This window comes from Jaculus jaculus, chromosome 10, assembly GCF_020740685.1.
Source record: "Jaculus jaculus isolate mJacJac1 chromosome 10, mJacJac1.mat.Y.cur, whole genome shotgun sequence".
NCBI lineage: Eukaryota > Metazoa > Chordata > Mammalia > Rodentia > Dipodidae > Jaculus > Jaculus jaculus.
The window spans coordinates 28,361,157-28,386,902 of NC_059111.1; the positions used below are offsets into that span (position 1 = coordinate 28,361,157).

At 37.5% G+C, this 25,746-nt stretch overlaps 1 protein-coding gene across 1 annotated transcript in view; it reads left to right on the forward strand.

Moving 5' to 3' along the window:
• The window catches only part of Tbx18 (T-box transcription factor 18), a 29,660-nt gene extending 4,300 nt beyond the window's left edge, over positions 1 to 25,360 (forward strand). The window contains exons 4-8 of the mRNA XM_045160046.1: positions 2,345 to 2,516; positions 10,990 to 11,157; positions 14,346 to 14,410; positions 20,711 to 20,805; positions 22,508 to 25,360. Of these exons, the coding sequence (XP_045015981.1) occupies positions 2,345 to 2,516; positions 10,990 to 11,157; positions 14,346 to 14,410; positions 20,711 to 20,805; positions 22,508 to 23,232 (1,225 nt within the window). The 3' untranslated portion in view covers positions 23,233 to 25,360. The remainder of the gene's footprint in view (positions 1 to 2,344; positions 2,517 to 10,989; positions 11,158 to 14,345; positions 14,411 to 20,710; positions 20,806 to 22,507) is intronic.
• Positions 25,361 to 25,746: the final 386 nt, after the last annotated feature.

Below are 25,746 nucleotides of genomic sequence, written 5' to 3' on the forward strand. Positions count from 1 at the left end.
GTTTAAATTAAATAAATCATTGCGAAGCTTTTGCTAACATTATCTACTGGAGTTCACTCATCAAATACACTTGATTTGAAACGTAGATTGTAATTTAGGTTTTATAAAGCTATTATTCTTAATGAGCTTGAAAATTATTTCTTCTCTAAATTTTTGTTCTGTTTCCTCTTCCAAATCTCTTCTCTATATTTTGGATTACGTGTTTTCCTTAATTCTTAATTATACTTGCAGAAAACAATGAAATTTCACATCTTAATATTAAATGCTAGGCTTTAAAATAACAAATTGTGCAATTTAAATTTGCTTCCCTGTATAGCTCACTAAGAAGAGATTTTGCTTTTAATATTGATATTTAGAGTGCTTTAAAAAGAATGTTTTTGTGTAGCATTTGTTCTCAGAGGGTGTGGATTTTTAAACTATTTTAATACACCTAAATTTATAAGGTTTAGAAAGAGCATGTATCTGTTTCCCTTTTTGTTTCTTTCTTTTTTGGTAATAACTTGATTTCTATCTGAAGTGCAGTTTTTCCCTCACTACATTCTAAGGTTTTCAATTTACTTTCCAACATTTTCACTAATATTCAATTCTTTTTGGCTTAGTCTCTGTGAAAGAGTGGTATTTGGTCATGTTGAAAAACAATGGCCACCTATAATGCAAAACTTATATTCACAAAAGTGTATGAGAACTTAGTTATTAAAATTACTCTGTAATTATTAAAGGGAGGTTTTAAAAATTATTTCAAATTTTATGCTTATGTATTTCATCCCAGGGAAAGGGATTAAAATCAACAAGTTATACTTGGCTCAAAATTGAGCTCACTGAAATATGTGACCATAGTTGAGGCAAAGGGCTTAACCAGAGAGAGATATTATGAAAATATTTCATGTTCTTTTATAAAGGAATTTTTATATTCTCATTTATCATTTGTATTATTTATTATTTAACATATTATTTGCAAATTATCACTATAATAAATTGCATGCAATATTTTAGCACAGAAATGGAAGAAAAATAAGTGTATAATCTCATTTTATAGTGAATACATTATCAGTATTCTTTGTTCTAGTTTATAAATTAATATTAATATTCTGAATATACAACTGTGTTATGTATTTACTTATTTTCCTTTGTGTGTGTGTGGGGGGGCATGTGTGAGTGTGTTCTAGGGTTTCTTGCTGCTGCAAACAAATGCCTTTGCTTGAGTTCTTAGGGAATTGACCCTGAGCTGGCAGACTTTGCAAGCAAGTGCCTTTAACCACTGAGTCATCTCCCCAGCTTCTGTACAGCTTAATTTTAAGATATTTTTTTCAGTTTTTTTTATTATGACCTTTACTGTATGAAAAAGTCTTATTTATTACTTGAAAATTTGCTATTTAAATGTTCATTCTTGTTAATTTATTTGTTATATACAAATAAATACAATATCTTGTCTCTTAATTATAAAGAGTAACTAACATTAATTATTATAGGTTGATTATTGGTATTATTTGAAAGCTGAATTTTTAAAGTTTTTATATTTATTTATTGGAAAGAGAAAGAAAGAGGCAAATAGATCAACAACGGGCACACCAGGGCCTCTAGGCACTGCAAATGAACTCCAGATTCCAGATGTATGTGCCCCCTTGTGCATCTGGCTTACATGAGTACTAGGGAATTGAACTCCAGTTCTTAGGCTTCACAGACAAGTGCCCTAATTGCTAAACCATCTCACCAGCCATGAAATAATTTTTGTACATGGCTCAAGAACAAGAAACAGATTAGTAATACCCTACATTCTACAATTACTCAAAAAATCAAGTTTAAACAGAATTACTTTTCAACTTACAATGCTAGAACAGTGGGGAGAAACAATTCTAAATGTTAATAGAAAAACCTTTTTTGCTATAACAGTTTATCTTTGAATTGTTTATTACATCTGGCTATAAGTAGCCTAAGATGGGAGGTGAACTTCGTGCAAGTTAGACTATTTAAAGTGGAACTTTTAAGTATTTTGAGGTTTGCTTAATGGTGAGTTTGACAAGTTCATGTAAATGAAATATTCAGATGAAAAGTCAGAAATATCACAATATAGATGAGATGCCTTGTTTAAGTATAATTCATTAGAATTAGGTTACTTGAATTTATTGGAGGTTTATTGTGTATGTTCACTTAACCCTTAATAATATACTGTTTACCTAGGTTTTCAATAGGATCCCCAGTACTTCAGAAACTGAAAAAGAAAATAAGTTTGAGACTTTTGTTTTTTTTTAAAAAAAAGAAGATCACATATGGTCTGATTTACTGCGTTGAAGATTCAAAGATATGCATATAGCCCATATTCTGAGAGTTTTGCTTTTGTTTCTAGGTATGTCTACCACAGTTCCAAATGGATGGTGGCAGGCAATGCTGATTCCCCGGTGCCACCCAGGGTGTATATTCATCCAGATTCACCTGCTTCTGGGGAGACTTGGATGAGACAAGTGATCAGCTTTGACAAGCTGAAGCTCACTAACAATGAACTGGATGACCAAGGCCATGTGAGTAGACAAGCCCTTAGGTACACCAGCATTGAATGGCACAGCCATGTGTCTGGGTCACCTGACTGAACATTGCTATGATCTTAGTCTTCCTTTCTTGGTTGGTCAATATGTGCATAATTTGTGCTAAATCAAGATTATATTTATGTAAGGGATTGTGCCTGTGGCTGAATTATCCTACAAATCATTTAATAGGTTAAAAGTAGATAAATGCTTGTGTATTGGAATGAAGGAACCCAAGGAGAGATTTCTTTTCAAAACTAAAACACTTTAGTGAAATCCCATGAGGTGCTAATTATTATACTCAAAATGCTTGGATTGAGTAACAGGAATAATGATTTATTGTGTCCTTCCTGCATCTAGCACTTTCCCCAGCTGAGGCTCATTGGTTCTCAGTACTGACCCAGGCTTATGCTGTCTGTGTGTTCTGTCTGCAAGTTACCAATTGTTCTGTAATGACATCTAATGTGTCAAAGTATGCTACAATAATGATTTCTTTCGTTAAACTGCCAAAACATGATATGCAAGTCAGAAGCCAGCATTTCTAAACAATATAGTTATTTTGACACCTTATTAATTTTTTGCTGTACTGTTCTTAGCCAAGACTCTACATGATTATTTTAGTAAATAAGTAACTTTGGATATGTGCTGATTTCTGTTCCAAGCTAGAATTTCTGTTAGGTTGTTTTGAGAGTATTTGGAGTGAGACAGAATTGAAATGCCTTCTGAGAGTACATTATACATAAAGATAATGCCAAGTTGTTCACTTCTCAGAGGGATGTGGTAAAGAGTGCACAGTAAGGGGATAATTTAAATGAAAATACAAATGGGAATGAGTGAGTAGTGTACTGAAATATAGTTGTCAAGTTGCTATAGACTGCATCATAAGTATTTTACCATGATGATAAACCTTGGCTTACCAATTTTGTGGTGGTACAAATGCAGCATCTATATTTTTAAGACAAATCCAGTCAGATGTCTTATGGTAGTGCTTTTCTTTGGCCTTTAATGATGTAAAACAGAATCAGAGAAATAATACATTTCATTTCTTCCTATGTTGTAGTATATCATTTCAGTTCCCTTCTCCTTAATGTCAAGGTTTACAATTTCACATAGTCAAATCCAAATAGCTATGTTTCACTTGATTTCATTGATGAAAGAATCTGAGTTTCTTGTCTCTTTGAAGGAGCTCACTGAAATGATGGCAGTATATCCAACATGAACTGAGTGTTCATTTTCTTTCTGTTTTTTAGGAGGAGTCATTACACTAAATGCCATTCTGCAACATGCGCTTTTAAAACCTAAAGTACAGTGTGCTTCTCTGAGTTGTCTGGCTTAAACATATGTCTTTACAAGATGTAACTATACTTGAAGCCATGTACTTTCATGTATACAGACTTATATAGACAGTAAATCAATATAGTCCTGATTCTTTCAGTGTATAGTACTGGCTTTGCATCTAACCTCTGATATCATATATAGATTTAGAAATATGCATATATGATTTTTAGATTTACAGTTTTACTTGACTTTGTCTGAAACATTTTCTAGAAAAATATGTATATATATAATATAGACACATGTATAGAAAGAGAGAAAGATTGACTGAGAGACTGAGATTTAAATAATTGGGTCATGTGATTATGGGGGAGTTAGCAAGTCCCAAATCTAAAGAGCAGACTGATGACCCAGAGTACTTGATATTGCAACTTGAATTTAAAGATAATCTGTTATTAGAATTTTATCTTCTTCTGGGGATCTCTCAATTTCCTCTTAAGGCCATCAACTGGTTGGATGAGTTGTTTTTTCATGTTCTAGAAGGTAACCTTATTTACTCACAGTCCATTGATTTAAATATTAACCTCCCCCAAAATACACTCACAATGATATCTACAGTGGTGCTTAGCAAAATATCTGTGCGTTGGTGCCTAACAGATAAATTTATAAACACGTAGTTTGTTTAAAACATAAAAGGTAACAAATTGGTATTTAGTTGGATAAACCTAAATTAAAATATTTCACTACTAGTAAAATTGTAAAAAAGCAGAAAAAAGTCAAAGTCTAGGGAAATGTTCTGTCTGCTGGTTGAATTTTTCTTTTAAGACTATGATGAGATATTCCAGTTTAATAAAGGGACATAATTAATGTGCTAGGGGAGCAGGGAGAGAGCTGTGTTGTGAAATCTTGAAGCAAAGCAACTGCTTTTGTGAATGTTCATATATGTGTCTACTGATTGGTTCCTGATGAGAACATAAAAGGGAAAGTTTTCTTTTCTGATACTTTTTTGGGGAGGTCAAGGGTTTCAAGGTAGGGTCTCACTCTAGCTGGCCTAGAATTAATTGTGTAGTCTCAGAATGGCCTTGAACTCATGGTAATTCTCCTACCTGTACTTCCTGAATGAGTGCTGGGATTAAAGGCGTGGGTCACCACGCCTGACTTATTACTCAATTAAAAAAACAAAAAACAAAAAACTAATGCTTAAGACATTGTTAAATGTGGTAGAGGATCTCACAGGTAGAGATGGTGACACATAGTGCTGGCTTGTACCCCAGCAGAAGTACAGACACCAACTGATCATAGCCTGGACAGACTGAGGAGAGCTTGCTGTGAAGATATTTCTTGTATTTGCTGTTTCATGGACCACAGTGAAACTAGCTGAGAGATTAAGAATTTGTTATTCAATTGTTGATTGTGATGGAGCCTATGAAGGTAGCAGAGCCATTATGGTTGGACTTTTACATTCACTCATATGTTTCCTGATGCAGAAACTTTCAGGGCCCTACCATTTTACTTTCCATAGTCTCTCCCTGGATCTAAAGAAAATCACTATGACCTCAGACTAATAAAGTTGTAGATTTCAGAAATGATTTTCTAAATTGCTTTCTTAAATATCTGGATTCCTATTTTATTCTGCTAAAGATGTGCAAATGTGCAACAATGTGTTTGAGAACTGTGTGCACCAGGGTATTTTGCTAATTTAGCAAAAGGTGACTGCAGCAACCAAATCCTTGAAGGCTGTGACTAGACTTAATGCCAAACGAGATGATGTACCATTGTGGTTTTTCCCCAAAGCAATTTTTCTGCTTTACAAACACCAAAGATCATTCAGAAAAGAATACTGGTTAAGAACTCACAGTGGCAGTGCCCCTTTATGTCACAGCTAATCTTTGAAAATTGTGAGGACTTTATAATTCTAGCCTGGTTTCTTGGGGAATCTAGCCGCATGATACTTTGCTTCAAACCTAGCCTTGGCTGCCAGTGTGAGGATGGTTCGTGTGCCTTGGTGGCTATATCTCATCACGTGCATGTTTCCCTATTTGCCTGAACCCTGTCCTCTATAGCATTTCTATGAGCATCACCCCATGAAGTTCAAGACATTTGGCAGGTAATAGTTCACCTCAGCAGCACTTGGACCCATAGTTCTGGAATGTGTCGAAAGTACATGTTTATGGAGAGCCTGAAATACAGTGTCACATATACAACTAAAACATGGTCCCACTTTGCTATCAAGCATGGGATTCATTGCTAAGTTTTTTTTTTATTATTATTGCTAAGGTTTTTAACACCATTTAAAAGTGAAGTGGTACCGGGTGTCATACAACATGCAGGAAGCCAAGTTTTGGTTATCTCTTCTTAAGGTCCTGTGCTTAACTCATCCTAAAGAGAGAAATCAGGCCGTCTGGAAAATTTCTATTCAGCAGATAGTTCTATTGTTGAGTTATAAGACTAAGTAGCCACCTATCTCTTCAAACCCCAAGAGCATTCAGGGCGTCAGATCAGAAACAAATGTCATACTTCTTTTGACTCATGTCTAGTCTTTAATTAATTAATTAGCAGTACCAGGGGTTGAACTCAGGACAGGTGCTCTAACACTGAGCTGCATCCCCAGCCCCTCAAATTTAGTCTTTAAAGTAGAAAACATTTATAAGCCTGTAAATGGGAAAGCAACTCTGTGTTTATGGACAGCTGTCTGTGTGACTGTCTGGGCTAGCAGGTAGGCCAAAAACCTTCTGTCTAAAGACAGATCATAAAACATGGACATCAGATATAATTATTTGAGTTTCAGTGCTGGACATTATTATGGTGTCCTTTTTCATAAGGCCAATAGTTTTGTGTGCTCTACTTAATAAGCAAAATATAATTGACTACTCATTTTTATAAATATGATAGTTCTTTGAGCAGCAAATAATGCTGTCTTATAAAGAACTCTACTTGTTCTCTACTCTATATTCCTTATTGGTAATTTTGAGAATATATCATTTTTCTCAAATAAACTTTAGATTTCTTTTGGCAGTTACTTCTTAATGTGCAAGCACCGCTATCCATTTTACATATTTGTACTTGACCTCAGCCCACCTGAAGTCATTTTTGAAATAAGTTAATGATATAAAAAAGCAAAAAAAAAAATTAAATTACCTATATGGAGAGCTTTCCATGAAAGAACAAACGCATCATAAAACAAAAGCTTATTTTTCATTGGATAGTTACAGCAAACATACTTTTAATATACAAAGATATTTACTATTGGCTCAAACAACTTGAGGTCTGGTTAGGGCAGTATGAAATGCTTAAGACAGTTTGGGAACAGGAGCAGGAGTTGAAACCAAATCCACAGAAGAATTTCTTCTTGGGAAAACTTAGATTTGCATTTCATTATTACATTAGATTCACTCAAATGATCATGGATGATCTCCTTAAAATCAGGGAAGTATACATATTAACTAAACCTGTAGTATACTTTCAGAATGATGTCAACTGGATTATGACGTACTGTAATGCACATTTTTATCACCTTCATTCCAAGCATCTCATTCCAGTGCTCTACAATTGCTTATGTACTTTTTGTTTGTTTTATATACAGTGACTTCAATTTCACGTAGTGTCTTTGGTTTTTCTTCTGTGCTGGTAACTGTTTTTAAAATAATTTTTCTTACTTATATACAAGCAGAGAGAGAGAGAAAAGAGAGACAGAGTAAGTGAGAATGGGCACTTCACGTCCTTCATTCACTGCAAATGAACGCCAGGTGCATGTGCCACTTTGTGCATCTGGCTGTCCATGGGTACTGGGGAATTGAACCTGGGTCATTAGGCTTTGCAGACAAACACCTGAACTGCTGAGTCATCTCTTCAGCCCAGGTAATTGTTTTTAACAGGTATAGTAGGACTGGGGAGATGGCACAGGTGGTTTAAGGTGCTTGCTTGCAATGCCCTATGGCTAGGGTTGGATTCCCCAGTGTCCATGTAAAGCTAAATGCACATATATCTGTGTGCAGCAGCAGGAGGCCCTGGCACACTCATTCTTTCTCTACTTGTCTCTCAAATAAGTAAATAAGAATTAAAATAAAATGTATAATAATTCTGGAAGCTTACAGATGCTGACATTTACACATTACCCTTCTTAGCTTGGAGACTTGGAAGAGTTTTCCCTCAAATTCTCCTACCTCCCCAAGATATCATTTGTACATTGCTTCCTGAAGAGATTGGTTAAGAAATAGAGGAGGGGCAAAAGGTGGAATTAGAGCTGGAGAGATGGCTTGGCGGTTAAGTGCTTGCTTGTGAAGCCTAAGGACCCCTGTTCGAGGCTTGATTCCAGTACCCACGTAAGCCAGATACACAAGGTGACGCATGCATCTGGAGTTTGTTTGTAGTGGCTGGAGGCCCTAGTGCACCCATTCTTTCTCTTTCTCTGTCTCTATTTCTCTCTGTCCGTCTGTCATTCTCAAATAAATAAAAAATTTTATGAAAGGCTGAATTGCCAGCAAGAATTATTATAAAATCAGCCATTTGCTATTTAGTGTTAATACTGAAAAGAGTATGTTAAAATAAAAACTTGTTATAATAATAAACCTGGGTAAAGGACCAAGACAGTTATATCGTTGATTTTCAGATGATGGACTAGACTTAATTAATTGTCTCCACAGACTCACAACTATCCTTTTATTTCCTGTGCTGGGCTTGGCCCGAGGACAATGCCCTCCCACACAGTAAATTCATAAGGAAGAGAATGTAGACATGAGGGGAAAGCAACAATTGGCTGTGAAATCCCTGAGGATTCAGAAGCCTTTAGCTTCTGTAGACTTTAGCTTGTTTTTTTAAATCTATAAATTGAAGTACTGTCACTTTTTCTGAGACATAGAAATGTCACACACAGACACACACACACATATATCATATAGAACCCCACATATTAACCAAGGAAGAGGTATGCTCCTCCTTGGAGGACAGGAAATAGACCTCAGCTTTCTTCTCAGCTGCTCCCCTTTCCAAAATAGACCTGAGAAAATAATGACTGCATGACACCTTTCAATATCAGGCTTCCAAGTATATAAACTTAGGATCTCATAATGTTTTTTTGAATAATATTTTTATTTATTTATTCATGAGAAAGAGAGAGAGAGAGAGGATGAGAATGGGTGTGCCAGGACATTTAGGTACCGAAAACAAACATCAGACATTTGTGCCATCTCATGCATCTGGCTTTATGTGGGCAGTAGGGAACTGAACCTGGATCCTTTGGCTTTTCTAGCAAACATGTTAACCACTAAACCATCTCTCCAGACCTCTGATATGTTTTAAAATCAGAATCAATAGACATAATCTGCTAGCAATATCATACTGAGGAAATGAGGGGAAAAGATAGTCCATAGTCATTGAAAATCTTTTTAGAATACGTTGATGGTTAAAACCACCAGAATTAAAGTTTTTCAAATGGTTAATTTGATTCAGAGCAAGGCATGCCTTCTATGTAATGATAGAATGCACATACACAGCTACAGAAACTGTTGTTACAACAGCAAATGTACCTTCACTAAAACTACTGCACACCATTTTCTATGGTATTTCACAATTTTACTTATTTACAAACTTCCTGATTATAATCCTTTAAATAGATTTCATGAGCTACTAATGGTTTATTGAGATTCTGCCCATTTCTTAGTCCTGATGAATTGTTATTAAGGCTGCAGATTTGTGTGTGCATGCATAGGTGTGTGTGTATGTGCATGCACGCACATGCATGTGTGAGTCTGTGTCCCCAGGAGTCCATGAAAGCTCTTGCTCCCTTTTGCCTTTTCCTTATCTCCATGCTGCCTCCAGCAAAAGCAAAACCTGTAGAAGTTTCTTCCATTGGTGAAAAACCTTAGTTGGGGTGGTGAGGAGGGCAGAAAACGAACAATCTTGACTGTGGGGCTGGCTACTACCAGAGGATCAAAGACATCCTCTTGTTACAACAAACATGCTAAGTATAGGTACTACTTGTGTTTGAGCTAACCAAAGGGTCCAAATTTGGCTTAGTAAATTGATAATAATGAGGCAGGTCAGCTACTCTGTTTTCAGTGACTTTTATTTAAGTATTTCCCCTTCAAATTCATAACCAAAAATTAAATAAAAATCCTATAGTTCAAGAAAGATATAGGCTTTGCTAGGTATACTAATTTCTGGAATGCCCAAACATAGAATCTCCATTAGCAACAGGAAATCTCAATTGGATGAAGTTGTTTCTTCACTGTACCTCCTCAGCACTAAAAGCACTTTTAAAGCATACAAAAAAAGCAAAAAGCAAAAAATCCAGACATATCTCATCATTCAGTGATGCTCACTATTCATATCTGTGTATGGGACCATGTTACTCTTTTAATGTAAACATAAAACATGTCTAAACAATTGGGTCCTGTTTCTTCATTTTAAGATTTTAAAAAAGAAACTTCATAATCCTCTGGTTGAAACTCAACTAAAGAGCATCAGCAGCATTCAGCAATACATGGTGTGACTTTCTATTTACCTAAATAATCCACTTATGTGGACATATGAGTAGTTTATAGTTTTCCATTAGTATTTGTATACAAAAACTTTTTTGACTTTGGAAGCATTCTTTATAACAAATCCTGGGAATGGAATCATTGGATAAAGGGTAACTGAATCAGAGCACAGAGTGAGAAGGTCATCTTGAGATCAGGGAATAGACACTGTGCTCTCTGGTAAACCAGAGACTTTGCAAGCCACATATAGTAAACAGTGGGTATCCCTAAAATTACCTGTGCCCTTGAGCGGACATGTTCAGTCACTCATGAGGAAAATTTGCCTGGATAGGCTTAATTTAGTGTGCAGATTTTATGTAACTTAAACAACCATTTCAGTTTCCTTTTTAGTTCCATTATTAGATTCTGGTCTCATTTAAGTTATTATAAATAAAATCTTTATGAACATATATTGTATTTTAGCAATAGAAAACTTGATGCTGAGTTCCCATGGCTGTGCTCCAGCAATTTACTAAGTGATTTTTATGTGAGTTTTATAGCTAACTTTCTAACCTTTCCTGTACAGCTTTGATATATTTTATTAACTTGTTAGTGCATTACTTCCTTAGAAATGTTAATGTTCTGCAGAAATTTATTTTTCATGTTGTATATTCAATCATATCATAAAGACTGGAAAGAAGCCCTTGATTCATTTTCATTTTCTTTCTTTGATGTAGATTATTCTTCATTCTATGCACAAGTACCAACCTCGAGTGCATGTCATCCGCAAAGACTGTGGAGATGATCTTTCTCCCATCAAGCCTGTTCCATCTGGGGAGGGGGTGAAGGCATTCTCCTTTCCAGAAACTGTCTTCACAACGGTCACTGCCTATCAAAACCAGCAGGTATTGTTCTTAGCTGGTCTCTTCCTGAACTTCTCAAGTATAAATAGGAAGCTAGGTCTCCTCATGTCTATATCTAAATATCCTGAATTATTATAAAAACATTTACCCTATTTGACATACAAATGTGTGTGTGTGCGTCTACACAATAACGGTTCTTTATCCATAATTCCCCAAGTACAGTTACTATAGTGAGCACTTCATCAGCTGATTCCCTATCTCTGCACCCCCCACCCTGCCTTGAGGTTTTGCTCTATCCTAGGCTGACCTGGATCAGGCTGGTCTTGAATTCACAGTGACACTCTTACCTCTGCCTTCCAAGTGCTGGGATTAAAGGCATATGCCACCACGCCTGACAAGACTAAGTCTTTTGATCGACAGTGTAGATTTACTCTTTATCATGAGATATTGAGTCATAGTATAGTAGTAAAAATTAGACAGGATGTTTATTGTCTAGGAATAAACAGTTTTTTTTTTGGGGGGGGTTTTCCAGGTAGGGTCTCACTCTGCTCCAGGCTGACCTGGAATTAACTATGTAGTCTCAGGGTGGCCTTGAACTCATGGTGATCCTCCTACCTCTGCCTCCCAAGCGCTGGGATTAAAGGTGTGCGCCACCACTCCCGGCAAGGAGTAAACATTTAAAATAAAAAAAAAAGATAATTGTATCATAGAACATGAGACCATATACACACATTTTTATGAATATTTTAAAAAAATCTTTGGGTATTGGTATATGCATAGTATATGTTGTGTGTTGTGTGTGGCATATGCACATGTATGTGCCACTGTGACTGACATCTGTGAGTTTGCTTGCAGCAGCCAGAACAAAGCACCAGGTGTCTCCCTCCATCCCTCTCTCACCTGTGTTTCTCTTGTGATGAAGCTTGAGGTTTATGAGCTCCAGAGCTTGCCATGTCTGTGCTCCCAAAGATTCTCCAGTCTCTGCTCCCCACAGGACTGGGCTTATAGATGTGCATAGCCATGCCCAGCTACTTATGTGAGTTCTGGAGATTTGAACTCAGGCAGTCTCAGATTCCTCTCTCACGTCCTCGTGCTTGTGAAACTGGCTAGAATAGCATGGATTAAACATTTGCCTCCAATTTAATTCTGTACTTACTTGGCTCCTGTGAATCAGCCTTAGAGAAATGCAGTTGCTTATCCGTACAGAAAAGCAGTATCCAACTTCACAAATCACTCAAATTTTTATTAAATCAGGTTATAGTAGGTGCCTCACTGTGACTCAATACCTCATGAGTGGAAAAATTAGCAGGGAAATTGACAATAATAAATGCTATACATTTACCTTTTCATTTCCCCCCTATCATTTTAAAGATTTTCTTGAGATTGGTAAAGTTGTTGACAGCACGGGCCCTGCAGCTTGAGTTCCCAGGCTATTTCTATTGGTTAGTAACTTCTAAAATCTCATGGTAAAAACATCTCATAAAATTAGGATAATAACTATAAATAAGTTGTTATGATAATCAAATGAGTAGTAATCACGAAGCTCAGTATAGCGTATATAATCTGCATTTAATAAATATGATGTAGGTAATAAAGTTAATGATAACAATTGAAATATATTAAATATATTAAGCCAGCACTATTGTATAGGTCTAGATTCTTTTAATAAAATAACAACTTAAATGTTTATATTATTCACTTATTTAAACATTATTGACATGAACGGAGAGTTGAGCTGTAATAATCTATAAAGAAATATTTCATGCAATGACAGAATGGCAGGCATGGTGAATTAATTAGAAAGCCGTTTTCTCCTATCTTTTATAATGTAACTTTTTCCACATGCAAAGACAATATCTTATGGAACACATGTGTCCTAAGTATTGCCAAATGGAACTAAGAGCAAGCACAGGCCAGACAGGGAGACCCAAAAGAGGCCTTTCCTTGCCATACTGTTACTGAGCTGATTTCATCCTTCACAGGAAAGTGTAATCACAAATATGCTCATTAACTTTGTAGATTTCATTAAGTCATGGAATTTACAAAGCAAAATACAGTGCACCTCTCGGCAAATAGGCTGTAAATTCCTCTGGGCAAAGTACTGATCTCGTAAGGAACAGATGGGATATTACTTATTAGTGTCAAGTTCAGGATGGTGTAAGTAAAAAAATAAAATTAATGGATATGATGAAAACATTTGTAAATGCCTTTCTCCGAAATCTTGAGGCCTCGGTGGGCAAGTGGCCAATTATGAGTCAACAAATTGAAACTAGTGAGAATTAGGACATTTATTTCTACTACTTTAAAAAGATTTAATCCTATTAGAACCTTGGAGTAGTGGTTGCTTCTGATTAATCCATTGTGGTGCTGTAACAGCTCAGTAATACATGAATAAAAGGTGAAAAGCAAAACAAACAAGAGTGAAGGGGAGAGACAAAGAAAAACTGTAAGGCAGAAAGTTAAGCAAGTATGGGTACTACCTAATGCCAAAGAAGGAAGAAGGTGGGGGAGCTTAACAACATTCAAGAGTATAAATGGCTGATAAAGAAAAGTTGTCAGATGTTGGTCCACCCTCATGACTATTACAAGGGAAACAGGATTAAAATACATCCCAGAGTTGAAAGGAATCACTTCAGCTCTGAGAATATGGACAAGCATAAGACAGATTAGCAGTGGGCAATTCAGAATCTTTTTCCAGGAATATAAAACAAATCAGGGCTGGAGAGATGGCTTAGCGGTTAAGCGCTTGCCTGTGAAGCCTAAGGACCCCGGTTCGAGGCTCGGTTCCCCAGGTCCCACGTTAGCCAGATGCACAAGGGGGCGCACGCGTCTGGAGTTCGTTTGCAGAGGCTGGAAGCCCTGGCGCGCCCGTTCTCTCTCTCTCTCTATCTGTCTTTCTCTCTGTGTCTGTCGCTCTCAAATAAATAAATAAAATTTTAAAAAAATATTAAAAAAAACAAATCAAAACAAATTTGCATCTATTTATAGAGATTTAAAATAAGTGAGAAAGTATCTTGTTCATGGCATAAGAGTGTTTCAGATGATTTTTGAAATTTTCTTTTACCTTCACTGCTAAGATTAAAAACACGGGAGAATGGATAGAGGAACATCATAGAATCCTCTAACTGTCACTCTTCAGATTGCTTGAAGTTGTACGGTTTAGATATTTGTAATACTATGGGATGTTTTATGTAAATTTTGATGTGATCTTGTTTCTTTCTACTCTGTAGATTACTCGCCTTAAGATAGACAGGAACCCATTCGCCAAAGGCTTCCGAGATTCTGGAAGGAACAGGTAGGTCCTAGTGAAAAACGTTTTGTTTGTGATAAATGCATTTGACATTTGATTGTACGTTTTCCATTACAGGCTGAAAGGATAAATTTTTTTGTATTTATTTCTTTTATTTATTTGAGAGCGACAGACAGAGAGAGAAAGAGGCAGATAGATAGATAGAGAATGGGCACGCTAGGGTCTCCAGCCACTGCAAAGGACCTCCAGACATGTGCACCCCTTGTACATCTGGCTAACGTGGGTCCTGGGGAATCAAGCCTCGAACCGGGGTCCTTAGACTTGACAGGCAAGTGCTTAACCGCTAAACCATCTCTCCAGCCCTGAAAGGCTAAATTTTAACTGATACAGTATTGAAATCATTCCTGATGGGAATTTAAATTAGTTAATGCTATTGTGTCTTGGAGATGTTTTCCTTTTGTACTGTAATAATGCTAAGATAAACTTTCATGCTTAATCATGATGCTGGGGTGCAGGTGTAAGCTGTGTGCTATTTCTGAAGACTTGCAGAAGCCTGTCCTTACAGCCCAACCTCATCTCCCACATAAATGATCTCTTGGCCTCTGCTTTGGTTGAAAATTTTCTTAGTGATGGAACACTGTCTATTGATTCTGTCTGGGGAGTGTGATCAAGTCTCGTGTTGACTCAGATTTCTAAGCGTAATATGAAACTACTTTCTTTTGCCAAAAAAGCTAATGTTTTTTAGTTTACAAATTTGTCTTGGCTCTGCTGACAACCACAGCCTCCTTTATCTTTTTGTCGTGTTTTGTACTGTTTCACTAAGTGTATGTTACAATGATTAATTTCATTTACATTTTCCAGAAGGAAATCAACTAGCCTGGGTGCCAAGAATTTTTTAATTCATTGAAATGATTCTATCCTAACACTGTTCAGTGAAATATTTTCTAAAGTTAAGCGTTAGTAATAGAGGGTTAGTAATAGACGGACATTCTCTGAGTGCCTTTTCAGGTAAGGCTTTGGCATAGATCTTTGGAGAAGCATCTTGTTTTTCAAAAGACACATATTGAGCAGTTACTTACTCCACAGTTTATTCCAGTACTCCTTGAAAACTTGGTGTTAATCAGATATGTCTGCATGCAGTGAAAAATCCTTAATTTTTAGTAATAACTTCAATTGAAAATTTAGAAAGAAAATAAACAGATAGTATCATAGATTTCTAGGTTTTTTTCCCATTTGATTAAGTTGGACAAGGTAAGTAACAAAAACTTATCAAATTGTGCTCAGTTATTTGCAGAGATGATGTCATCTTTATGTGCTGTGGCATTACCTAACCAGCATAGAATGTAGGATTAAAATGCCGTGAGAGTAGAGTGACTTCAAGTTAGTGCAGGAGGATCAACAAAGATGACTAAGAGGAAGACTTTTCCCCTGAAATTCTTCATTCTAAGGAAAGATTGGCAAAGATTCCTAACATAAGTTATCTCCCGCATTGAAATCATCTCATGTCTGTAGATGTCTCTTTCAATGTGGAGAAAAAACATGCCAGGCACTTGTTATGCTATACTGACTACTGGTTAGCTTGCTTTTCTGGGGAGCTTCTGAAAATCCAATGCAAACTGAACCCAAATTTAGTAGCCTTAAATGATCACTTAGTGAGGGGGCTGAAGACAACTTTTGGGGTGACTCCCTTTCCATATTAACAAATACTTGGTGCAACTCTTCTTATGACTTTGTTTATGTCAAAATAGTATTTAACTATTAAGAGTCTTGACATTGATTTCAGTTAAATTTTCCTTAAGCCCAAAATGAATTTATTAAAGCTCACTGGAACTGCAGACAAGCCATAGTCAGGCTTTGAGAATGTCCCCAAGAAAGCATGCCTAAGCTGCTGACTGCTCCAGCAGGGATCTCACACTACCAACATTGACATTCACTTATAACACAGTGACTTAGAACACATTTTTCAAGTATGCTTTAGACATATAGGAACAATGAATGAGGGCCTGAGGAGAAGGATCATAGGTTAAAGTCGCTTGCTTGCAAAACTTGTTGCCTGGGTTCAATTTCCCAGCACTCATGTAAAGCTGGATGAATATTCATTTGCAGTAGCAAGAGACCCTGATGCTCCTGCATGTGTGTGTGTGCATACATGCACATACAATAAATAAATTAAAAGTTTTTAAAAAGTCAATGAATTTATGTAAGAAGTGAGATGACATCTGCATTTGACAAGTGCCAGCATAATGCAAATATTTGGGTATTTAAATTTGGTTACTAATAAAAGCCATAGCGTTGGTGGAAAAAAGCTGCTAAGCCTGTTGTATGGTGAGGTCAAATGCTAGGTTTACTACGGGGTCTTTTTTCCTCTTGCTGTTGTGTAGTCATGGCTACAATATTGCTTACTATTATTTCCTGACTCTATGAAAGCTTGTTATTTTTTTCATCAGCGTCCAGGAAACAATGGATTTTATTTTTAACTATCTTTGGGTTTTGTTTAAATTCAGAATTCTTATTTTACTCCATATATTTAAACAATAGCCTATTATAAGCAAAGTGTGTTGTGTGTATACATACAACTTTCTTGCTACTGAAATAAAACTACGCTTTTTTTCTCATGAAATATGTTTCATACAAATAAACTCTTCTCTGGTTACTTTGGAATACTAAATAACTATAAGTTAATCGCCCTTAAAAATGTCATCTTCACATTTTTGAAATCCATGTAAAACCTGTGGAGATTCAAATGCATTAAACTTATTTATATATTATTTTACTTTAAAAAACTGGCATTATATGTAAGACTTGGTTCAAGGTATAATGTTGAAGTATATGTTTTTCATATACTAATACAGAAGGTTCATGAGAAAAGGTTCACAAGATTCCTTTATTATCCCTGATTCTGTCATGCAATTTTAGTACTCTTTAAAACAAAATTTTTATTTTTTATTTTCCTTATACATGAAATAAACAAATTAATCAGGGCACAAAATAAACATAGGCCTATGATTGTTTACATTTCATAAAAAATAATTTTCTTTTAATTAAAAAGTGTTCCTTCCTGGCTATTTATGGCTCCACGTCCTATTTTATAGGAATCAGTAGCTTCGGCCCTTAAAAGCTCTCCTGCGAGGCATTTGCTACGTGAGAGCGAATTTATGTGCTGAAAGTACTGCCATTCTTCAGTTAGGCCTTGGGTTTGACCCTATAAAATTTTTTACTCAGGAAGGTACAAAAATTTCTTCTCTTAAATACTTCAGGAAAAACATAACCATTTTACTAAATAAACTCCGCCATTTGATAGCATAAATGAGGGCAGTGGTAAAATGTGGAAGTTGTTCAAAGGCACCTTGTATAAATTATCGCCTTGGCTACTCTCCTGCAGGAGGTGCCTTTCATCTTTCCTTTAACTAGACGGGAAAAGTCTCCATTACTGGAGAAAATGAAGGCTTTTTAACAAAAGTCCAGATTCAGCTAATAAATATTTTATAACTGTTTCCTGCAAAATATCTGAAATCCTCTCTGGAACTGGCAGCGTGAAGCAGCGGCCTCGGGGCAAATATCACTCGCTCCAAGTCAGAGCATTTGGAGGTGTGTCACCTTCAGTCATCGCTTTAAAGCACTGGGCTGTAGATTTGTGATGCTCAATAACTTCTCCCCAAGAATTTGATTGATGGATTTGAAGCATAATAAAGTTTATACTGTGAGAGAACAATGCAGTAAGGCACATTTCTATATAGCCAGATTTCCAGTGGACGCCTGTTAATTATTTCACTCAATGCTCTTCAATATGTAACTGCTCTGGTAGCTTTAATTTTTATAAAACTACCATTAACAAAAGTAGGAATTGTTCTACATGAAAAGTCTTATTTCTAGACTGTTATAATGCTTTAGTATTGACAGAAGCTAAATACGGAGTGAGCAGCTAACTAGCACAGAGCCTCCATTACTCGACTGTTAAATACATCCCCCAGGCAGTAGGAGTATTGGGAGACTAGACCACAAATTGCTCAGAAATTATATACAGATGATATTATGGAGTGGTATGATCTTGGATTTGACTTAAAGTGTGGCCACAGATATGATGTCTGATTTCAAAGAAAATTACTTAAAATGATACAAATTTAGAACCAGAAGGAATTTTAAGAGTATCATATATAGTTCCATCCTCACTTGTAATAACCTGAAATCAATAGAAGTTAAGGGATTGGCTAAATGACTAGAGAGATGGCTCAGCAGTTAAAGGCGCTTGCTTGCAAAGTCTCATGGCCTGAGTTTGATTCCCTTGTATTCATGAAAAGCCAGATGCACAAAAGAATAGCACATGAATCTGGAGGGTATTTTTTTTTTTTTTTGTTTCAGTTGTAAGAGGCCTTATTATATCCATACTCAGCTTTCTTTCTCTCCATAAAATAATAATAAAAAATAAACAATGAAAGAAAACAAAAGAAATTGACATAAGGTCACACAATTTGTGTAAGTGAACTGTGATCACAGCAGATCTTCCAATTCCAGTCTAGTGTCTTTACCACTCAGTCTTTCTCTTTGTAACACACTGATCCTGTTGGAAGCTGATTTCTATTCTTTCCTCCAGGGAAGCCCAGCTGAAACAGATTCTACAGGTTCTCTCTACCCTGACTACTCTGACCTTCCTGTGGCCACCTTGCAGTACTGGCTGTGCTGGTTGGTCATACCCCTCTGAAGTATGTTCAAGCAGTGTTCTCTCTCCTGAGCCAGTGAAGGAAGAAATGAGTCGGGTCCCTGTGTGGACTCAGGGCACATGCTGTTTGCATATTCACACCGGTGCATGCATGCACACATGCTACCCATTCGTACATATGTCACCAAGATGAGATAGGCGTGCTTCTCAGAGTGAAGAGAGAAATCACAGAGTAATGATATCTATATCCTGAACATTCTAACAAAGCAAATCCGGCATGTAAACCTATGGCACAAAAGGGCAGGCAGTTGAGATGGTTTTATTAAGCGTGAGTCACCTAGTTCTCCTCTTTGGGCAGCTGTCACTGTGTGGCACAGATGATGTGACTTGTAAGTGGTTTCCTCCATTCTTAGTTCTCAGTACATGATTTGGGGTGTAGGAAAGTCAGGGGCTGTAGCACCTGACAGGAAAAAAAAAAAAAAAGCAATAATATCTAATGTCACACAAGGTGTCTGACTAGTATTCACCATTCCATGAAGCAGTCATTAACCCTTTATTTTTTATTTATTTACTTTTTGTGGTGCTGTGTATGAATCCTCAGCTTTGCTTTACCACTTATCTAGACCCCTACAATGTTCACATTATTTTCTCTTATTTGCATACAGGGAATTAGGTTGCATCATGGTGTTTTCAGACATTTTGTTTCCCTTTCAGCCTTTTCTCCTCCCTCTCTTCTCCCATTCACTGTCCCTTACTCATCCTCTCTGCTGCCACCGTCCCCATATCCTTATGCCCGTCCCTTCTCTGCATTGTTATCGTGACACACAAAGTGCTTAGAGCTAAGCTGGCTGAAGATGAGTGGTGAGGTCTCAGGCTCTCTTGAGAATGGCTAGTCGAATAAAGGGCCTCTGTCCTAGAAATCCTAATTATCTCATTCACCTAATGTCAGGAAGAAGATTCCAAATTATTCGTGGTAGATGATTTTTCCTGCTTTCAGAGTAATAGCATTTGTTTTAAAATATACATACTTACTATTAGTCTTAACTGACTTATATGTCCATTCATTAAGTATGTATGTTGAGGCTCTAAAGTAACTTGAATATCGCTGCTGACCCTGGACCAGCTAGACAGTCCCCTGAGATCAACTCTCCTACCCCTCTGCTCAGTGCGGGGAGCAAAGTGAGAGGTCAGTGCTGCCCCCTCCTGGCCTACCATGGCAGGTGGTGAAGCTTGTGCCCCTGAGCATAAATTGGTTCTATCTAGGTGATTCCTTCTCTGAGCTGGCTTTTGAGGCACTGAATTGTCAATAGAAAAGACAGTCTGGCAGAGCGATGTTTTTGTGGCATCCTCCTCCCTCACAGAGGGAGAGATCCTGTGACAGGGAGGGAGGGAATGCTTTAGAACTTAGCAAGCTAGGGACTCAGAGCAGCCAGCATGGGCTCCACCTCAGCTCCTTAACCCCATGCCAGGGTAGGTTCCCAAGAATGTTAGCAGGTATCTTGGATGTTTTCCTGTTCTCTTCATATGTCCCTCTCCAAAGCATTTCTTTCTGCCTGAGGCAGGCTCGTAACCTGCCACCATGTCTAGATGCCGCCAGGTGCTGATACTGTTTCCTGAGATGTAAATTACTAGTGAAAACGCTAATGGCTCTTAACTAGACTCCATCTGTCCTTCACCTTTCCTTTCAGAATGGGCTTGGAAGCCCTGGTCGAGTCATATGCATTCTGGCGGCCTTCACTGCGGACTCTCACGTTTGAAGATATCCCTGGAATTCCCAAGCAAGGTAATGCCCAGTCTTTGGGATCATCCATGCAGCCAGTTCCTGCTAAAAGCTGAGGCACTAACACATGCACAAGTTGTTACTCATACCTGTGACTGTGACCTCACCACCAGCATCTTCCTACTGTAGGGGTCCATTTCTTTCTGTTCCATATGATACAGGAACATGCCAGGAAAGATGGCTCTCTTATTGGTTAACAGGTTAAATCTTGCATGTTTTAAGTTTTTTTTTTTATATATTTCAAGACATTGACCTCTCCCTTAAATCTCTCATTAAAACTGTATGTGTGCTCTAAGGCCAGGCGCCTTTCACAAGACCTTGTTGATGCTAATTCCAGTCCCCATTTTTTCTTTGTCAGCTTTGTTCTTTAGCAGAATTGCCTGTAAGCCTAGCAGTGAGAACTTTTAGGCACCCTGGTCAGGCCATCTTGAGATCATCTATGACTAGTTCCCAAATGCCAAGGGCTTGTGTTTCCTTAAAGAGCAATCATGTCTTCTCTCTCATCTGCCCCATACATAGCTCGCTCCTGTGGACAGATTTTCACCAAGATCCCACCAGGCTCCAGTAAGAATTCCACATGCTGAGGTTTAGATGATTTTATTGGCTAAACTGACTTTGAGATTATTTTGAGAAGCTATATAAAATACTGTTGTTAGAACAATGAAGGTTTTACAACCTGCACAGCCCTTTGGAATTCTCCATTTTCCTTAAGTTCTGTCACCAACATTAATCTGCCAGAAAATTCAGTGAGGGCAGTCAGCGACTATCACTGCTATTGATTGGCTGTGGGATTAACCACCCTCTAATAGTTCCTAGGATAGTTTATTTGCTAGACCTTTGCTCTTATGTTAGCATGCGCTCTTTTCTGGCTAGAGATGATATTTTTAAGGAGCAAGAATATCACTGTGCCACATAGCTGAGACCTGAGTGGTATAGTCACCAGCACACACAAACATCAGGGAGAAGTCCTGGATTAGCTTGAAGCAGGGTGTGCCTGGACCACTTGTGCTCTTTCCTTGGGGTTACTACTCCTTTCCTTTTGTTAGAAAATAGATGGAACCTGGATAAAGTTTGTTGACAGGAAGGATAAAAGGCAGGCAGGTAGAAAGGTGATACCTATTATGCGTTTGGAAAAAGATGCATGTAAGATGAAATTCATATTTTATAACACTTCTGACAAGCTCAATATCTATAATGTTATTTATAAAAAAATAAGAAAACTTTCAGGAAGCTAGTTGAGGGAAGAAATGAAGAATCCTATGTGGTAGTCTTATTATTTTCTGCAATACAAAACTTCGTTCTCTGAAGAGATAATTTGCCTTAAAAATATTGAGAAGAGGAGACGGCTCAGTGGTTAAAGGTACTTGCAAAACCAGCTCACCCAGGGGGTTCAATTCTCCAGCACCCATGCAAAGTCAGATGCAAAAGTGGTATAAAAAAGCAGTATTTATTTGCAGTGGCAAGGGACACAAACATATAAATAAATAAGTAAATGTGTTTAAAGTATTAAGGAGGGTGTATTGTGTTGTTAAGCTGTTCGGTCTGAATTCAATGAACATATTCACTTATTGGAAGCTAAGACCACCTGCATTCACCTCTGCATCCCTCCACCTTGCAACAAGTCGTGAGTACCATGCATTTGCCAAACTGAAACTGCGAGATGGCTGCTGGAGTTGACCTTGATGTGTGTCCACTTCTCTTTCAGGCAACGCAAGTTCCTCCGCCTTACTCCAAGGTACCGGGAACGGTGTTCCTGCCTCACATCCTCACCTTTTGTCTGGCTCCTCATGTTCGTCTCCTGCCTTCCATCTGGGGCCCAACACCAGTCAGCTCTGTAGCCTGTCCCCAGCTGACTATTCAGCCTGTGCCCGTTCAGGCCTCACCCTCAACCGATACAGCACGTCCTTGGCCGAGACCTACAACAGGCTCACCAATCAGACCAGCGAGACCTTCGCTCCGCCCAGGACTCCCTCCTACGTGGGGGTGAGCAGCAGCGCCTCTGTGAACATGTCCATGGGAAGCACCGATGGGGACACCTTCAGCTGCCCTCAGACCAGCCTGTCTATGCAGATTTCAGGAATGTCCCCCCAGCTCCAGTACATCATGCCATCACCAACCAGCAACGCCTTTGCTACTAACCAGACCCACCAGGGTTCCTATAACACTTTCCGGCTACATAGCCCCTGTGCCTTGTATGGATATAATTTCTCCACATCCCCCAAACTGGCTGCCAGTCCTGAGAAAATCGTTTCTTCCCAAGGAAGTTTCTTGGGGTCCTCACCGAGTGGTACCATGACTGATCGGCAGATGTTACCCCCTGTGGAAGGAGTGCACCTGCTTAGCAGTGGGAGCCAGCAGAGTTTCTTTGACTCCAGGACCCTAGGAAGCTTAACCTTATCATCTTCTCAAGTGTCTGCGCATATGGTCTGAGGAAGCCTTTAACTTACACTCAACTCTAATGGATTTTCCTTCTCTCTCTCTCTCTTTTTTTTTTTAATAAAAAGCAATGTGGTAAACTATCTGCAGTTTGTAAAATGTACATATCATAGAAAATGAAGGCTCTTTGACTTTCTCATAGCAAGATTGTAATTACCTATGGTTTATGTGTATACTGTATATACATAGTAGGTAGTGTATTGATGCCTTTTTCTCTCTCTGGTTTATCCAGCTGCACAGAGTATGAGTGTACATGTGCTGTATTTAACTCATCTTCTCAGACTTGTAAAACCAAAATGATAAACCTAAAACTTGGCAATGATACTAACCAAAGCCTTTTTTTTTAAAGTTAGCATACAGAGTGATGGTATTTTCATACATATCTAACCAAAGGCTTGTAGCTTCATGTATCAGAAAACTGCTGTAAGCAGTTTCATAGTAGAATGTTGATAGTGTATTGTTTTCTGTTATTCATGGACACATTGTGAGATCCTAAAATATGAAGTCAGTGGAAGCCTTAGTATTAGCCCTGAGGTATATGTAATGATGAAGGATTAATTTTTACATTCCTGCTTACTCTTATTTACCACAGAGTTTGGGTCTATAACCCCTCATAATCATTTCTATTTTCTGAAGGAAAACAGAAGAGAGGCTTGTAATTTTTTTTTAAACTTGCCATTGGACATAGAAGACCTTATTTATGTGCACAGAATAAATCTTTACTATTTTGGATCTTTTACTCATTTAATTTAGTTTATCAAATAGGTCATTAAAGAATGCCTTGTAAGAATTTTAAATCTTAATGCTCACCAGGGAAGGAGTATATGATATAAGCAATGGCAAGACAAGTGAACCCACCTCACAGTCTTTGATTGCAATGAGACATGTTGAGGTTTGCAAAACCAGGGGGAGATGCCAAGGTTTTTATGTAGGTTGGTTATTTTCATTTAGGATCCTTTTCTTCTGTCATGCTTTGAGCTGCTTGACCCCTGATCTGTGAATAAGGAAAAGGCATTACTGCCACTTATTGATGTCTCATAACTCTTACAAATTGAAACTTTCTCTCCTCCTTAACCTTCTCTGTCTCTGTCTGACTCTTTTCCAAAGCACACAGGACTCAGGCCTTTATGGTGCCTGAAGGTTATCTCCTGCCATCTGCTTCATGGGCACAGTCAAAGGCCAAAGCCCATTATCAGAAAGGCCCCCTTGGAGGACCAATGGGGAAGATACACATTATGATAAGTGAACTATAAAACTTTTAACCTCAACAGAATTTCTAACCTTGGAAATGAAGAAATGAAAACAGTATTAACTTTTAAAAGTCCCTAAAATGTATACATGATTCAAGAACTCAAAACAAGAAACTGATAGTACATTATGTAACAGAAAATTGTCTAAGCACGCACAACTGCACATTGTTTTTCTATTAGGAAACTAAAATGATGTGTCTGCCTATCTGCTTGTTATATTTCATTCATTGGTCTGACAAATGAAGAGAGTGTCTTCCTTATCATTGGTTCATAGACTTGCCTTAACTCCCTCATGTAGAAAGAGTATATTGCACCTGGTTTACCTCCTTAGCAGGACTATTATTAGATATTGAGGGTAATATTCTGCTCAAACAGAATGCGTACCATATATGACTCTGTTGATAGATGCTGGCAGTTTTCCTCATAGAGTCAGTAAACATTTATCAAATTGATACTGCTCTTAAGATCCAAGATTAGCATGATGGGACATGAAATATTTGCAATAAATGTATCTAAATAAAATATTGTGTGTGGTATTAATAACTTGACAAACATTCTGAAAAGGGCTTTGAGAATGAGTCCATCCCAGCCTTTGTGCTTGACATAATTCAAGGATAATAGTTTTCTCAAGAAAACATGGAAAGTAATGTTCATTACCCATACTGCATATATATATTAAGTAGAGCATTGCTAATTTTGCTGTTGGTAAATTGAGATGATACCACAATGTGAGTAGAGTTGGTTATGTGTTTTTTTTTGGGGGGGGGATGGTGGTAAAATTTAGCAATATACAAATGCTATTTCTTTTAGGTTTACTGTAAATATTAATCACCATGTCACTCTGAAGATTAACCTTTTATTATTATATTAAATGGCATACATACATTGATAATTATAATTATATATCTGTATTTTATTAAAAAGTGCTTAAGAAATTATATTAAAGTGTGTGATTAAAGCCTTCATGGTTTTGGAGGGTAGTCATTTTAATTACCTATACATATTGTTCCAAGAATAAGCACACATGTGCATACCCCAAACACAGCTTCTGTAGCTCTCAGTTACAAAGCAGGAAGAAATGGGCTTGATGTTCATTTGTCATGTGTTCAGTATAATTTCTTGGTGTGTTGACCATGTCATTGAAGGTGAAGGCCCTGACAAATGTTGAACACATGACAATTTGGGTGTGAGAGGAGGAGGGTGGACAGGGAGAGAAAGGCAGGGCTGTGAGCGAGACCTGCTTGTACTGCAGACTAGC